This window comes from Staurois parvus, unplaced genomic scaffold (genome assembly GCF_062004578.1).
Source record: "Staurois parvus isolate SC_StPar_1 unplaced genomic scaffold, SC_StPar_1.0 ptg000644l, whole genome shotgun sequence".
Taxonomy (NCBI): Eukaryota; Metazoa; Chordata; class Amphibia; order Anura; family Ranidae; genus Staurois; species Staurois parvus.
The window spans coordinates 2376477-2393919 of record NW_028318440.1 but is presented as its reverse complement, the minus strand read 5'-3'; the positions used below and the strand labels follow the sequence as shown (position 1 = coordinate 2393919).

General features: G+C 41.9%; 1 protein-coding gene across 1 annotated transcript in view; it reads right to left on the bottom strand.

Moving 5' to 3' along the window:
* Positions 1-328: 328 nt before the first annotated feature.
* Positions 329-17443, bottom strand: part of DENND4C (DENN domain containing 4C) — a 180365-nt gene continuing 163250 nt past the window's right edge. Inside the window, exons 29-33 of the mRNA XM_089693962.1 lie at positions 15349-15594; positions 7205-7322; positions 3700-3853; positions 3541-3605; positions 329-1123 (exon numbers count right to left, since the gene is read on the bottom strand). Coding sequence (XP_089550088.1) covers positions 987-1123; positions 3541-3605; positions 3700-3853; positions 7205-7322; positions 15349-15594 — 720 coding nt within the window. The 3' untranslated portion in view covers positions 329-986. The remainder of the gene's footprint in view (positions 1124-3540; positions 3606-3699; positions 3854-7204; positions 7323-15348; positions 15595-17443) is intronic.

Genomic DNA, 17443 nt, shown 5'->3' with positions numbered 1-17443 from the left:
GGGCTCATTACAGGAAGGTGATCCTAATCTGCAATATGAAATGGCTCTAGTACACCACTAAGCTAATGTCTGGCTAGTCCTGATTTGGAAAAAACATTGCCTGTGGTCTAAGCCTTAAGACGTGCCACATGCCCAGTAGCAGTAAAATATACAAACTGTACTGCAATGACAAAAATGTCATGGCCATTCTTAGTTTGAAAGTGGGTAGGCTAGTATTGGGCAACACCACCCATAAGGCACTATGCAAAAAAAAAAAAAGATTATCCAAAAAATAGGCTAAAGTCATTATTTCACTGAAACCATGAATTTAATTTACAAAAAAAAGTTTGGTTGAAAATAAGCCACTGGTGTGTGTGTATACATACATTATATATATATATATATATATATATATATATATATATATATATAAATAATTTCTTATATGTAGGTGACCAGGCACGTAAGGGTGCCATGATGGATACAGTCAAGTCTCTGGATGGACGATTGTCAAACAAGGGCAGACCAAGTTTCGTTGGTTAAGAACACTGCAAAGTATTACAAGGTGGGCCTAACAGAATGCCAAAACTGTTGGTGCTACCTGAATTCTATATTCTAAATAATAATTAAAAAAAAAAACTTAAATAATTTAAATGTTAGGTCAGAAAATTCTTGTACTTTAAAGTGCTGTATATCTTCAATTCAGCATTAATTTTCCGTCTGAAAGTGGACAAATGTGGCAGTGTGATGGAAATCTCATACTTGTATCATTACCATTTATGTTCTAGCCTTTCGTTCATTTCCATGCATATTAAATATGAGTAGAAGTAGCAGTTGCTTATATCGCCTTGCTCAGCAGATGAACCTATGTCATGTGTAGGAAAAGTAACCATTCCACTTGGGTCCATGCTGCCGGGAGAAGAGCAGAAATAAGGCATTCTGTCTTTTACATTTGTGTTGAAAGCATAACAGGGAATGAAGCAAAAGAATTCTTCATGAAAGATTCTTCAAATCAAAGGCGCCCCAAAGACAGTTCGACAGTATTCTACATTCTTGCTTGGAGGTGCATCGATCTTCTGCATTTTTTTTAGAAATTCAGATGGAAGTTTTTCATAAGCAAGTCGGTATTCATTGTCGAATGCCTCTAAAATGAGAAGACAAGATCAGAGCATATGAGCTGAGATTTTAGGGGCATCTCCACTGATTTTGTTAATAAAGACTTTTGCTTAACACAAGCATCTAAACCATAGCAACATGATAATCCACAGATCTGAGTTCCTCCACACAGGTCCTCTCTTTGCTGCCTTTAGGATTACCGTATGAGAATTGTGCGTTAGTACTACTGGCTTTAACAAGTAATCATCCAATTCTCTGAGGCCTCATTGCACACTATGCTCTCCTGAACGCTTTTCTTCTGCCAGCAGAAAAGCTGCACTTAGGTGCGTTAGCGTTTGGGTGTTCAGTCATTTCATTGGCCAGAATAGTCATTTATTCTTGCCATTGAAATGAATGAATGCTAGTGTTTAAGGCCAATTCACACTATATGCAGTGACAGACGTTTTACTGCATGGCAAAACATCTGTCACTGCAGGGACATACAGAGAAAATTGATTCCTATGTGTCACACTCACACTGCAATGCACCTAGTGCTCTGATAAAATGCGCACCACACTGCCCCCTAGCCAGCTAGCAATGTAGAGCAGCTGGAATGTTTAATTGCAATTTCATTGAGAAGCAGTTCAAGTTCACACTTAGAAACATTTTTCTGCCCAAAAGCTCCTCCCCTTAACATGATTCTGGTGCATTCAGATGTCTGCCCCGAAATGTCCCTGCCTGTGAATGCCTATATGTGCATGGACACACAGGCTAACAGAGAGGCATTTATGGGCAGGGAAAAAAAACAAAAAAAAAACCAAAACCCAAACATCTGGAAAACAGGCTTTTGACATCTACTGTGTGCCTGAGGCACAAAAGCAGCAGAAAAAAAGCACATTCCACATTTTAGAGGCTCACGGAGACATGTGCAGATAGCCTGCCTAAGCAACATTTGCAGCAAAGTAAAGTGAATGTTTGTGAAGCTGCTTGAAGGGTACAATATACTACATGGGGGTATCACAGTCACTGTGTATACAGGCAAAGGAGAACCAGGACTACATTTCATCAAAACATTTGGTTCATGAAAATGGCAGTTATAATATGTTGCTCTACTGGACTCAACGGGCCATTTAGGTAAAGCATCCTTGTATTAGGCAAATCTTGGATGGACTAAAAATTGCCATCTAAACATAATTAACCACTTCCAGTCCGGACACTTTCACCCCCTTCCAGTCCAGGCCAATTTTCAGCTTTCAGCGTTATCACACTTTGAATGACAATTGTGCAGTCATGCAACACTGTACCCATATGAATTTTTTAGCATTCTTTTGAGACTGATAAAACTTTATTTTGGTGGTATATATTCACCACTGCGATTTTTATTTTTTTTGCTATATAAATGAAAAAGTCCAAAATTTTGGAAAAGTGTTTTTCTTACAAAATTTTGCAAGTAAATAATCTTTCTACATAAATGTTGCCCAAAATGTATTCAGTTATCTTTTTAGTAAAACAAATAACCCAAATTAGTTTATAACCAAAAGTAATAATTTTTCAAAATTATTTTTTACATTTTAATTTTATTTTTTTATATTATGTTCTTTTTTTTTAAACATACGGTCACCCTAGCAGTACAATGTCACCATAGTGACACTGTACTACTTGTGGGGTGTGATGAAGATTTTTTTTTTCTTTTTTTACACTGATTACTTTTACACCCATAAAGGCTGTAAAAGCAATCATACCTCCTAGATTGTAAGCTCGAAAGAGCAGGGCCCTCAATCCCCCCATGTTTTGCATTGTATTGGTATTGTTCTGTCACATGTTCTGTCCCCCTTTGTAATATACAGCGCTGAGCGAACTATTGGCGCTTTATAAATACTGTATAATAATAATAATTTCTCCTCTCTGGCTGCATTCCTGCAGTCATTGAGAAATACTGTGAGAGCTGTGATTGGTCACAGCTTGTCACATGGTACATGGCTGTTGTGAATAGCCTTGTACCATGTGACCTCTGTGATCATTCACAGATTTCACAAGTCGTAAGCGATGATGTCAAGAAGTGACATCTTGCTTACTACTATTCATGTTATCACTGATTGGCCAATCAGTGATCACATGATCGGGACCTCACACAGAGGTCGCGTACAGCGATCGATTGGTGTTCTGCTGTGTCTGGAGGATATAGCGGGCACCGGATCGTGGTGCTGTGCACTCCCAGGGAGCGTGTATAGCCTATAAATGCAGGGACTGTTTATGAACGGTAACCCGCTCCTGCACTGCTCCTGTCAGGCTGTTTATGTACATGGGCCGGACGGGAAGTGGTTAACATTGGCTGATGCACAAATGATTTGTAACAACTGAAGAGCTACTCTGGTCATTAGTCAGAAACGCCTCTAATCATAAAATGTTCACACAAAGCTGAATTAAGAACATTCTTGTGCTAGTATTAAAGATATTTTCACTTACCAATATCAATATTTTCTCTCCCAAGGGAAACCAGAGACAGGTACAGTATTTCTCTGTAAATGCTTCTATGTAATTACAGAAAATAAATATATTTGTAGTAGGATTTGTAACTTAATAGCTCATCAAAATACAGATCACGTTAAACTCAATAAGGCATACCTTTGCCGTTTGCCCCCTGAGCCACACTTCTGAAGGACAAGGCTGATAGGCCTCAGAACATCATTGTGCTGTATACTGAGAGTAATGCTCTCCAACAAATGATTGATATCATGAAGTTCCTTTGGAATAGGAGCTCCACTCTTCTTAATAGATTCTGGTAGATAAATATATTAATAGATTTGTTTAGTCAATCAGATATTGAAAACCATATAGCGATCATCCAGACTGATTTAGCGTTTTCTATTTGGTTAAATATAATTATATGCATTACAGGTATTAATCATTTAACAAGCATAAGGCTAGAATTTACAAGCTTTTTGTCTCCATTTTCACTGCAAAGGGTAATGGCCTAGGGTTTCTGGCCTTTGTGATATTTGTGAAAGATGTTGAAGTTCTGATAAACTCACAAGTCTCCAGAAAACTGGTAACAGATTAAAAAAAAATCAGTTTGTACACCCTTTAATTTTATATTTACAAACATATTTTTTTCATAGTTGCAACTAAGTATGCTATTTTGAATAAATACTCAGAACGAAATCAACTTGAACTAACTAGCAGAACAACTGATGTACCTATAAAACTGGACTAATCTGGACCTGTCTCTGCCATCTTCTGAGAATCTGTTAACTTATAGAAATAATTAGCAGAACTAACACAGCTTGAGCTCTTTACCCCACAGAACACGCTTTTCTGTCCACAGTGGATCATGGTTTCACCAGGTCAACTACACCACTATGCAAAAAAAATATTCCAGCACACATGAAGTTTTATGCATCTGTGACATTAAATCCTTTCTGAATGCTCTATCATGACTCCAAAGGATAAGTGCACTTTTAAATTGTGTTAAATTAGCCCACCCTCACAGCATCTGGTGTTTACATCCCACTGGTAGATCTTCAGTGAGCTGTCTGCACAGTAACTTTCCATAGGGTTCTGCAGGACCCATTTACAGTACAAGACATGAAACTCTGCATTTGTTCTTTATTCTTCCTTGGTTTATTTTATAAGCAGTGCCCTCTCCAATATAGTGAAATCCTATGGTATAGGGCAGTGGTTTCAAAACTGTGGCCCTTGGCATCCGTCTTTTCGGCCCTCTGAGTACTATTCCTCCCACTGACACAAATAAGGAGGCTCCATTTCTTCCACTGGCACCAATTATGGGGTATTTTTCCTTCCACTGACACCAATGGGGCACAACTAATACCAAGGATGGGGCACTATTCCTTCCTCAGATACCAATGATGGGGCACTATTGATCTTACCAACACCAATGATGGGGCACGATTCATCCCATTGACACCAATGATGGGGTACTATTCCTCCCACTGACACCAATGATGGAGCACTATTCCTTCCACTGACACCAATGATGGGGCACTATTCCTCCCACTGATACCAATGATGGGGCACTATTCCTCCCACTGACACCAATGATGGGGCACTATTCCTCCCACTGATACCAATGATGGGGCACGATTCCTTCCACTGACGCCAATGATGGGGCACTATTCCTCACACTGACACCAATGATGGGGCACTATTCCTCCCATTGACACCAATGATGGGGTACTATTCCTCCCACTGACAGCACTGATGGAGCACTATTCCTCACACTGACACAAATAAGGAGGCACCATTTCTTCCACTGGCACCAATTATGGGGTATTTTTCCTTCCACTGATATTGACAATTAAGTACTATTCCCCCAGCTAATATCAAGGATGGGGCACTGTTCCTTCCACATATACCAATGATGGGGCACTATTGATCTTACCAACACCAATGATGGGGTACTATTGATCTTACCAACACCAATGATGGGGCACTATTCCTCCCACTGACACCAATGATGGAGCACTATTCCTCCCACAAACACCAATGATGGGGCACTATTCCTGCCACTGATACCAATGATGGGGCACTATTCCTCCCACTGACACCAATGATGGAGCACTATTCCTCCCACAAACACCAATGATGGGGCACTATTCCTCCCACAAACACCAATGATGGGGCACTATTCCTCCCACTGATACCAATGATAGGGCACTATTCATCCCACTGACACCAATGATGGGGCACTACTCCTCCCACTAATACCAGTGATGGGGCACTATTCCTCACACTAATACCAATGATGGCACTGTACCTCCAACTAATACAAATGACTGGATACTATTCCTCTTTCTATAAGCACTGTTCTTTTTTTTTTTTTTTTACTCCGGACGCTGGGGAATTTTCTACTCCCACTGGGCCCTCCTAAAGTCTGAAGGACAGTAAACTGGCCCTTTGTTTAGAAAGTTTGAAGACCCTTGGTATAGGGATTCAAGTGTGGAACACTAATCAGAAGACAAATGATTAAAGCAAGCCTTAATAGTGCCTGAAAAAAAAAAAAATAACTGAAGGCTTTTACCAACTTGTTTAAAAAGATAGGTAGCACTTCCATTAAAGGATAAGTTCACCTTTGGAACATGTTACATCCGTTTTTAGAGTGGAACATGTAACATGTTCCCATAGCTGCAGCCGGGCCCCCTCAGACAGATGGTATGGGAAGAAGTTTCCTCGTACTGTCAGATTTGAAAAGAGCGCAGCCGTGCGGGGCTCCGCCCACACACACAGGTGCATCACTCATTCACAATGTTCTGTGAATGAGTGCCTACAAGTCCCAGCAGCCTTAGCAGCTGCCGGCTTGTAGTTTTCAATGAACTACCACAGCGCTGTGGAGCGCAGTGGTAGTTCATTGAAGCTTCCTGTCAGTATATCTGCCTTTTTGTACATCCTGTATGGCAAGCAGATAGTCTGACAAGTCTGCAGGAGACTTGCATGGCATCAGTGATATACTGATCGCTTGTAAATGCTTTCCAGGCTCCTTAGGACAAAAATAATAAATGCACATTTTTTTACCTTCAAAAAAATGTGCATTTACTATTTTTGTCCATGATGAACTTATCCTTTAAAGACTTGTGTTTGAGGGCCCCTTTCACACGTGTGGACTGACTGGGTCTGGTTGTCAGTTTTTTAGGTCGGACCTAACTGAACCCTTCATTATCCTCTATGGAGTGGCAGATGTAAACAGACTTGTGTCTGCTTACACCCTCCTACAACCGACCCAATCCGATAAATGCGGATTAAATGGCAGTCGGGTGTTAAGGGACAGGTGGTCCGTTTACATCCGACTGCCCATAACGTACAGCAGGCTGTATCCGCTCTGCATAAGGGAAGCGGACACAAACCAGCCATCTGCTTGCTAAGTGGGGATCAGCAGACAGATTCCCAGCTGAGCAAGCGGACTCCTGGTGGAGTACACCATGTGTGGAAGAGGCCTAATTGTCACAGAGTGGAACTGAAGAATTTTTTAAGGCCTTGAAGAAAGCTGACCAAAGCTTGCTGTGTATACTGCTCTTTTGAGAAGAATTTGCACATTGAAATCTGTGTGAATTAGGCTAAAGAAAAAGAAATGTTGCTAGGAATGACCAAAAACTGTTATCACTGCACAGTATGTTACCCAAGTTCCGCCATTTTATATAGAGGGCCTCCCCAGGATCCTGGTGTAGGTTAACATTGTCCCATAACAACTGGATGTAAACCAACTTGCTGTCTTGTGACAAGGATGACTGGGAGACCTGTTAATAAAAGGGAATATACTTTAATATAAGTGCATTCCTCAGTAAGGCATAATGAGATGCTTTAGTAATATGGCCTGAATGCAAAATTATAACATGCCATGTCTAAGGCCAATATCCAATTCAGTTTCAGTTTGCAGTACTTTAAAGTGACTTGTTTTTAAAAAGATACAAGCTCTGGGGCTGTATTTCTGATCTAAGCTTTGCAGAAAAGCATGAAACAGACCTGAGACAAAAGTGACTTTTTACATTTTTTTTTCGCTGTATACAGTTTAAAGTAAAAGAAATGGCAACTGCCAAAGCAAGTCCCAAATGGTAACTCTACAATTTCTTATTCAATCACCCCTGTGTAGTTGTAGGCAAAAATCCCCATAAATATACATTATGTTTTTCTGTGCAGTCACATGACAACTTTCCCTGCTTGTCCTTTCCACAGTAAACTGAGCTCTCCACAGGACATCAAAAGTAAAAAGTGAGGGAGGAACGAACTGTATGCACCTCATCTGGACTGGGTGTTGTCAGAGGGAGACACATCAGCCACACATGTAAACTGGAAGAAGCCTTCCCAGATATAATATGTTACTAATAGCACAGTGCAGCTGCTGACATTGATTGAAAGATTAATTTTTTTCAGTGGCAGCTAATCAGCTCAGTCAGCCCTGCACCAAAAAACAAATTATGACAGGGACCAAGGAATCACCCTAAATACTAAGGTTGAAAAAAAAAATAGGCATTATAGAAGGTGAAGAAAATTGGGATTGGGATTTACACCGATTTTTATTTTAGCTTGGAGAGACACTTCTTTCAATCTAATCATTAATCAAGACCTGCAGCTGTAAGAGACAGCTGTAAAGAGTAAGAAACACTAACATTCCTTCTCCATAAGACAATGTACAGACAATGTTATATTAAAGACAGTAGATGGGAGGAGGTTAAAACTGGATTTTTGCACTCAGCAACATATCACTTTCTTGGAGCCACTGACCTCTGCCCAGAGGTTCACCTTGGGTTGACAGGGTGCCTTTCCACTGCGGGAGAACCAGGTTCCTTCCATTGTGCTGATCAACTGAGTGGTCACGGGGAAGCACCAGTCGGTTGTGACTATCCGGACATCGTGGCGACTGCCGGGGTGCCCACCCGTTCACAAAGCACTTCGGCTCAGGGGTATCAACTGCTAACATATTGAGATGAAACTTTTTGTCGAGGTAGAGAATGAGCTTTCCCTCTCTCATCTCCATCCTCTGAACCAAGACTACATCTGACCCTAAGGTAGTGATGCCTGTGTGCAGAGTGTGTTCTGGAAATCGCTGCCCGGATGGGTCCACAGGTACCTTCGTCCAAGATGACCATTCCTCTTTACCTGCTAACATCCAGGACACCAGTTCCGTCTGTTTCCTGTCTGCTAGGGGCCAGCTGAGCCATGTTAGTGCTACTAACGGGGCCAGCTGAGCCATGTTAGTTGCACCCCGGCGTCTTACCGTAGTCAGCTGCATCCAAGACTGACGAAACCTGCTTCTTGACTTGGGGAGTCGGCCAGGCCATAACTGCCTCAGTCTCCCCATTCCCAGACCTCTGGGGGGTCTCTTCCTACCGGTGGTTACCAAAACTGAACCACTGACATGCCCCTCTGACAGTTACCATTCTCGACTGTCAGACTAGGCACGGGCAGTTCGCTCCTGACTAGTGACAGGGGCCCGAGTTGCTCTTCCCAGACAGGGCCGAACACAAGGCCCCTAATGTGGGCAACTGCACCCAGTTCCATTCCACATCGTAGATTGAGGGACACAGGGAGTCTAACATTCAGGTTATACTACAGCCAACAGGAGAGTATGCCACTGGAAAACAAAAAAACTGCAGTTCAGCCCTGAATAACCCCTTCCACTACCAGCATGTCTCAGTTTTGAAGCAAAGCAGAACTGAGAGCATGATCATAAAACACAGAAGGGTGGGACCTGTGTCCCTCATTGGACTCCAAATAAAGCATTTTACAGTTACCACAAAAATCCTATTTATTTTTTCATTCATTGAGGGACACAAGACGTCCTAAGTCTTCCTGTGCCCCTCAAAGCAATCTAACAGAAGGGTGTGCAATACAGCAAACAAATGCTAACAGGTTTAAGAAAACAACAGAGAACTTGGACCTGCCTAAGGACCTCATGATCTGAGGAAGGGGCAAGTCCCTGAAACATGTTATTATGATTACCGGCTTCTTTCCTTTGGTTTGAGATGTCTGAGTGCTCCCCTAGGCTTCCAGTTTACCAAAAGAAATGAGGGGGGGGGGTGATCGGCGCAAACACTGCTCAAAGTCCTGGGTGATCCTGGTGTGGGGTGATGGTGGTGCTATAGCTGTATGAGGAAGATAAGCGTGGGGGGGCCCATATGGCACTAAGGGCAAGGCTTCCAAAAAGGCTGCAGCAGATTCTGTAGGATGAGAGAAGGAGAAGAAGCACCTCTAAGTGCAGTATATCACTTTATTCAAGTGTAAAGGTAGGAACACTCACATAGATAAGGTAAGTATTAGCATAAAAACCGTGGTTGGTGTAAACATCGGTAAGGTGGGTATCCAGGGTGAAGAGCTGTCATCGGTGTGGGGTATGGAGTAGTCAGCGTGCCGCTGGAACAGCGTGGTGGCTGGAGGGGAACAGCTGTGGAGCCAGCCGGCATGCACGTCCTCACTCAGTTTGCCCTCACCAGCCCTTGTTCAAGCGGTCTCTCGTCAGGTGTATGACATTACAACTGGATGTGGAATGTGGGATATGTGACTTCCGGTGGACGCACCATCTTAATGATCCCAGCAGCTGCCATTCACACACTCCTCCCATTGTCCTGAGGCTCCTGGGCTGCGCAACCTACTGTTGGGTCCAAGATCATGTGTCCATCATCCTCCAGCTTATAGGGAATATGCGTTTCCCCTCTCCACTGGCTTGGTGATGTATCAATCTGGGCACTCCTACATGTAATGCTTTTTTAACCCAACATTAAAAGTGAATTTCGATTTTATCTGTTCCTATGCTTGTGATTCGACTGACTTCTACAGGGTTGGGAATGCTCCTTTATTTGTGGTTTTGTTTTTATTGGGATAAATAATATCTTGTTGAGGTGAAAGGCAGAAACTACCTTAGACAAGAAGTCATGGACCTCAGCAGCATCTTTTTTCTATGTAAACCAAAAGAGGTCCCTAGTAGGATAAAGCCTACAGTCAGACACTCGCCTCACAGAGATGAAGGCTACAAGAAAAGCTACACCCTGTGGGTGAGCATAAAGAGAGGAATGTAACTAATGGGTTCAAACAGTGGTTTCTGAAGTGCAGAGAGAACCACATTCAAATCCTATGAAGTCACAGGTGAAAAGGACAGAGGAATGTGGGAGGCATCCTGTAAAAAGGTCTTAATCAAGGAGTGAGAGGCCAAAACAGAATGCCTTCCATGTGTCATGTGATAAACCCTGCAGGAAGTAGACTTCCTAGATGCATGGTAGAAATAAACTCAAACATGCCCTATATTTCAAAAACTGGGCCTCAACAGATGCCATTAAAGCCAGAGACCATGAGTCAGGATGGCAAAATGGTTCTTGGAACAGAAAACCCTGATGATGTGGTAGAACCCACAGAGCGTTAGGAGTCTTACTAGGTCAGAATCCACCTTCACCTGCACCAGTTCCAGGGCAATGAGAATCACGGGAATTCCTCCCATCTCAATCGTCTGGGAAACAGATGACCAAGGAGTTTCAGTGGAGTAAAGGCACAGATGAGTGTTTACTAATCCCACAGAGCATAGGCTGCTTTTGGTAGAGGTTTCCTGCACCTGGAGACAAATAAGTTGTTGCATCTGGAAGCCAGGGATCCACATCAAAATATAGGTCCTGGAACATGTCCAAGTGTAAGGACCACTTTCCCAAGTCCAGGCGCTGCTGGCTGAGAAAGTCTGCTTGCCAGTTGTCTACACCTGCAGTTTATATGGCTGGAATGTTAAGTTCTGTTCAGGACAGGGTCTGAGCTAACCCTCTTCCCTGATAAATGTTACTGATGTGGTGTTGTTCAACTCAATCTGGATGAACTTCTAGTAGGGTGGTCCAAAGCTGTAGAGAAAGCCAAATAGCCAAACGTTTCCAGGGTGTTGACCTAGAGAGAAGGCTCGTCTGATGAACAAGTCCCCTGCACTGACAGGGTGCCCAAGACTCCCCTACCCAACAAGCTGATGTCCACCATGGGTATTCTCCAAGAGATGGAAAGGAAGGACTTACTTGACTCCACAACTAGATTCCTCAGCCAAGGACAAGCGATAAATGAATCAGTGCATCCATAGACTGGATCGACTTATCCCATGACAACAAAATATTGTGTTGTAGAGATCTAGAATGAAACAGGGCAAACTTGGAGGTTGTCCAGAAGAGCTCACGCCAACTGTTCCCTCAACAGAAGGTCATTTAAGTATTCCAAAATGGGGTTGCAATGAGACCATTGAAGCACAAGTACAGGAGTCAGCACCTTGGTAAATACTAGAGTGAGCTTTTTTTAGGAGCCCCATGAAAAAGTGTTGGAAGCTGTGAGAGGAGATGACACAGGCATACCTAATGGAGTCCAAGAAGATTGAGAATGGAACAGATTTTAAGGTTAGACAATTACATGATTTCAGGCTGCAGACACTGGTACCCAGAAGGCTTACTGCAAACAGCCCCAGAATCATTGGTAGCATGTGAGCTGAGGGCACCCGGTGCAGTGAGACTGTGTGCCCATATCTTGAATCAGACATGTTGCAACTGCATAGCAGTAAAGTAACATTTGTGCTCCGGGTAAGCAGAAAGGCCTCAGACACTTAACAGCTCAGACAGCTGGTAGCAGCTGAGGGTCGGATGGCCAGAGGTAACCAAAGACACTGTAGGGGGGCAGCAGGAACGGATTGAAGACTGATGTTCGGCATGGCTTTTTTCAAGCAGGAGCAGCAGCAGGGAGATGCTTCCTTAATGCTGTATGACATGAAAGAATGCAGAGAAGACTTGTGACACTTCACCCAGCAGATGCAGTCAGCGTCCTACAAAGTTTAGCCTTCTGCAGGAACACCAACTCAATGGGGATTAAAGATGTCCAGCAAATCCAATAAATGAGGTAGCTCCCGCTTTTTGACCCAACTTCCCTACTCACTGAGTCTTCAGAAACAGGGCAAGTGCTGAAGCAATGCCAGTGAGTCAGGAAGATGCACACTGTCCAAAGGACCTGGGTTTCATCTTAAGCTGAGGAAGACTGCACGCTGCGTTCAAAGAGAAAAAGTTTCCAGAGCATTAACATTAAAAAAAAAAAAAAAAAAAATCGAACAAGAAAAAATGTGCTGGCAAAAAATAAGCTAGTCTTAAAGCAGAGCTATAGAAAATAAATCCTAGCTCATTTTCTCTGGTTACTTCAGGAAAAGATTATGCAATTTATCTGGGCTGACAGACGCCCCAGAGTCTCCAGAACCACGCTTTTTACCCATAGACTGAAGGGAGGTCTTGGGGTGTTTAATGTAGCTAAGTATTACCAGATTGCCCCCCTGTCTATGTTGCACGCTTCCTCTGACGTTCCTCTCTGGGTCCTTTTGGAACTGCCTAACTGTGCCCCCGTTGCGACGTCAACGCTTTTATGACTCCCCCGGCCCAACACCTGAAGACATTGATTCCCATTTTGCTCTGATCAGCCAGAGGCGTTCTCTTGGTGGGTTGCCAACGTTTTTTTGCATGTACAACACTTCTTGACCTCTCGATCCTTTCCCAACTAGAATGCTCTTTGGGAATCACGGGATATCCCTTAGGCAGAATTTCTCTGTTACATCACTGCGTGGCACTTCCTCCTTTCCATATCAGAAATCAGCCTTTGAACAGCTTTGTCAACAGCGTCAGGGCACCCCGCGTCTTGTTTCCCTACTCTAAGCAGCCTTGAATAGGCGCCCAATGCGTAATTCTCTATCATAGGTAGTCCAGTGGGAGCTATAATAGTACAATACACACATAAAAACCTATTGTACCGTGCATATATCAAAATTCATAACGAAGTGTGAATGAATAAGTGAAACAAATTAATGAACCACATGAAATAGTGCCTAATTCATATACATGCCATATACATCATAAGTGAAACAAAAAAAATGTCCATGCATGTGACTGTTGGACTATTTTTGTTGGACATTTTTTTGTTTCACTTATGATGTATATGGCATGTATATGAATTAGGCACTATTTCATGTGGTTCATTAATTTGTTTCACTTATTCATTCACACTTCGTTATGAATTTTGATATATGCACGGTACAATAGGTTTTTAAAGTGTGTATTGTACTATTATAGTTTAATCATATCTGGTTGCACTATTTTTTTCTCCCACCAGAGGGAGGTATTAACGTTCATTACATAGAGTTGGTACACAGGAATATTAGAATTATATTTATATTAATTTATTTCTATTTTGTTCGAATGCACTTTATTGTATTTATGTGATATAAGCGCTTCACTATTTTTTCTTTTTGTTTGCACTTATTGGTATTAGTCAAGTGATAGCAGCTGTATTTTAATAATCATTCCATTGAGCGCAGGAGGATTCCTTATATTTTAGTCCAGTGGGAGCGTGACTTGAGGACGGTCGTGGATCTGGAGGACTGGACTAAAGCCTGGTCGTTTGTAGCTAAAAGTTCATTTAATGCAGCCCTGCTGGAGGCGGCATACAAAGCACTGTTTCGATGGTACTGGGTCCCAGCTCATATAGCCCAGGCGAACCCTGCCTATAGTGATCGCTGCTTTCGGGGTTGCGACCATCGTGGAGACGTGTAGCATATATGGTGGTCATGTTCTGAGACTGCTTAGTTTTTGGTCTTGTGTCTTTGGCCTTCTTTACATCTTGTTCCATCTCTCCATACGCCGAGAGACTCGGTATGCTTTGCTTCATTGTCCCATACCGGGCCTGTTGGCTCATCAGCAGAAGTTGGCTTCCTATCTACTTCTGTCGGTCACTAGAACAATTGCCCAGGCATGGAAGAGCCCGTCTGTCCCTCTTCAGGGGTTGCGGCACCGTATGACCACTCTAATGCTCAATGAACAGATGTCGAGTATCCGTAATGACTCCCAACGAAAATTTTTGAATATGGGAGCAGTGGTTGTCATATACTTTTCCCACACTCCCCCCAGCTAGTCTGGGTTTATGACGCTGTATGGTTAATGCGTTACCGGATCCCTGCTTCTGGTCTTGTTTTCTTCTTCCTCCTTTGTTCTTTTTTGTTTGATTACGTGAGGAGAAAATAAATCCTCTCTCCTAAGACACTAGTGAAATACTGAGGCATGCTGGTAGTGGGAGGGTTTATCCTGAACTGGCCTACAGTTTTTTTTGTTTTCAATTGTCCAGTCTCTCTGTAGATAGCAGTATAACGAGAAAGTTGAAGACTTCCGGTGTCCCTCAACAAGTAGGGGGTGAAAAAAAAAAAAAAAAGAAGGAGGAACCTATGCATTTTTACGAGCTTGTGCCAATCGATGAAGGAAGCGTGCTTATGATATCAGTTTGAAATGCTTCTGAGATCGTTCTGAATTCAGTGACTTACAGCTGAACTCGTATGGACCTGCACTGAACTTGCTTCAAGCGCCTGTTGCTTTTTCCTACAATTTATGTTGAAAGAAGCTGGTCTGACGCAAGCAAAAGCCTGTCAATGGTGGCTCCTAAACATCTGCTCAGTTTGAACTGCCTGTGTTTGTTTGATATTGACACTACTGAAGGTTTGACTAACACCTGGTACACTAAAAGTTCCCCAGGGCTTGGTAAACACAAATCATGGACAGAGAAGTACAATAAAAGCATAAATACTGTCATATAAAAACCACCAGTGCATTGTTTAAAATTATACCACGTTACAACTAAAATAATGTCATACAGTAAAAATGTATAACTTCGCTACACATTCAAAAAATTAACCCAAGTGGCCTGTTTACATTATAGAGGTGTTCCATTCTAAACCCTTTCCAAGCTTTTTACAATCATGATTGCTAATGCAATGTCAGGCATGAAATACTGTACCTGGACTCCTCCATTGCAATGCTCCGATGTCAGGATCAGCCCTGGTAGATTGCTTGGCAAGTCTAAACGCCTAAAATACCACACCAAATTCCAGAAGATGATGGGATGCTGATTGATAAAAGTAGATGTATGGATGACCTGGTCGCCATCATTCTCCAGTAATGACTCCAGCTCCTTCCGCAGCACAAGTGGACTTAGATAAGGAACAGAAACAGGTGGAGGATTGTGCCTCTTTTCTAAAGGATCCTGAAAAGCCAGAAACCCAAACAAGGTATAGTCAATACATCAAATACAGGAAAATTGCAGCATCTAATGGTTTTTCATGTTCAGGATATGGACCATGGAACAATCTGGAACTACAATTATGGCAGATACAAGCAGTGGTTTATCAAGGAGCAGTTAGCCAGAAACAGATATAAATAAAAAAAAAAGTCAGCAGGAAACTAATAGCTAAGGGGAAACGTGGAAGAAGGTGGCTTATTAGGGAAAAACTAATGGTTATAAAGAAGTCAAATGGGAACATATTTTATTTTTTAAAAATCTTTCAGGTTGTATTACCAGACATAATATACAGATTGAAGCCCATCCCTTTGAGCTTCAGATGAATGAAACAGAGTAAATACAAAAGCAGGATATGGACCATGGAACAATCTGGAACTACAATTATGGCAGATACAAGCAGTGGTTTATCAAGGAGCAGTTAGCCAGAAACAGATATAAATAAAAAAAAAAGTCAGCAGGAAACTAATAGCTAAGGGGAAACGTGGAAGAAGGTGGCTTATTAGGGAAAAACTAATGGTTATAAAGAAGTCAAATGGGAACATATTTTATTTTTTAAAAATCTTTCAGGTTGTATTACCAGACATAATATACAGATTGAAGCCCATCCCTTTGAGCTTCAGATGAATGAAACAGAGTAAATACAAAAGTAGCAATGTTACTCTGTGTCTCTGAATCGCAGTATTTATAAACATTGTGTGACAAGGTCCATTGTTTTGATAACAGCTGCAGTAACAAAGAACAGGGCATGCTACACACACCCTTTGTACTTCAATGATATTCATAACATTTTAACACACAGATCATCTAGACAATTTACCAAGTTCCTTTCAGTACCTAGCAACAATCTAATTACAGTTGTGTTCAAAATAATAGCAGTGTGTTGAAAAAACTGAATAAAGCTCAAAATCCTTCTAATAGCTTTTATTTCCATACACACAAATGCATTGGGAACACTACACATTCTATTCTAAATCAAAACATGAAGAAAAATATATCAAATTTGTGTTGTTCCTCTAAAAAAATTGAAGAAAAGTGAATATTAGATGTTCAAAAAAATAGCAGTGTTTGTATTCTTCTTTACAAACTCAAACATTCACTATATAAACTGAAAAATGTTTGAAGATTTTGCTTTCCTTTGAATCACTTAATATTTAGTTGTAGAAGGACTGTTTCTGAGAACTGCTGTACATCTGTGTTGCATGGAGTCAACCAACTTCTGGCACCTGTGAACAGGTATTCCAGCCCAGGATGATTGGACTACATTCCACAGTTCTTCTCTATTTCTTGGTTTTGCCTCAGAAACTGCATTTTTGATGTCACCCCACAAGTTTTCTATTGGATTAAGATCCGAGGATTGGGCTGGCCACTCCATAACGTCAATCTTGTTGGTCTGGAACCAAGATGTTGCACGTTTACTGGTGTGTTTGGGGTCGTTGTCTTGTTGGAACACCCATTTCAAGGGCATTTCCTCTTCAGCATAAGGCAGCATGACCTCTTCAAGTATTCTGATGTATTCAAACTGATCCATGATCCCTGGTATGTGATAAATAGGCCCAAAACCATAGTATGAGAAACATCCCCATATCATGATGCTTGCGCAACCATGCTTTACTGTCTTCACAGTGTACTGTGGCTTGAATTCAGTGTTTGGGGGTCGTCTGACAAACTGTCTCCGGCCACTAGACCCAAAAAGAACAATCTTACTTTCATCAGTCCACAAAATGTTGCGCCATTTCTCTTTAGGCCAGTCAATGTGCTCTTTGGCAAATTGTAACCTCTTCAGCACATCTTTTTTTCAACAGTGGGACTTTGC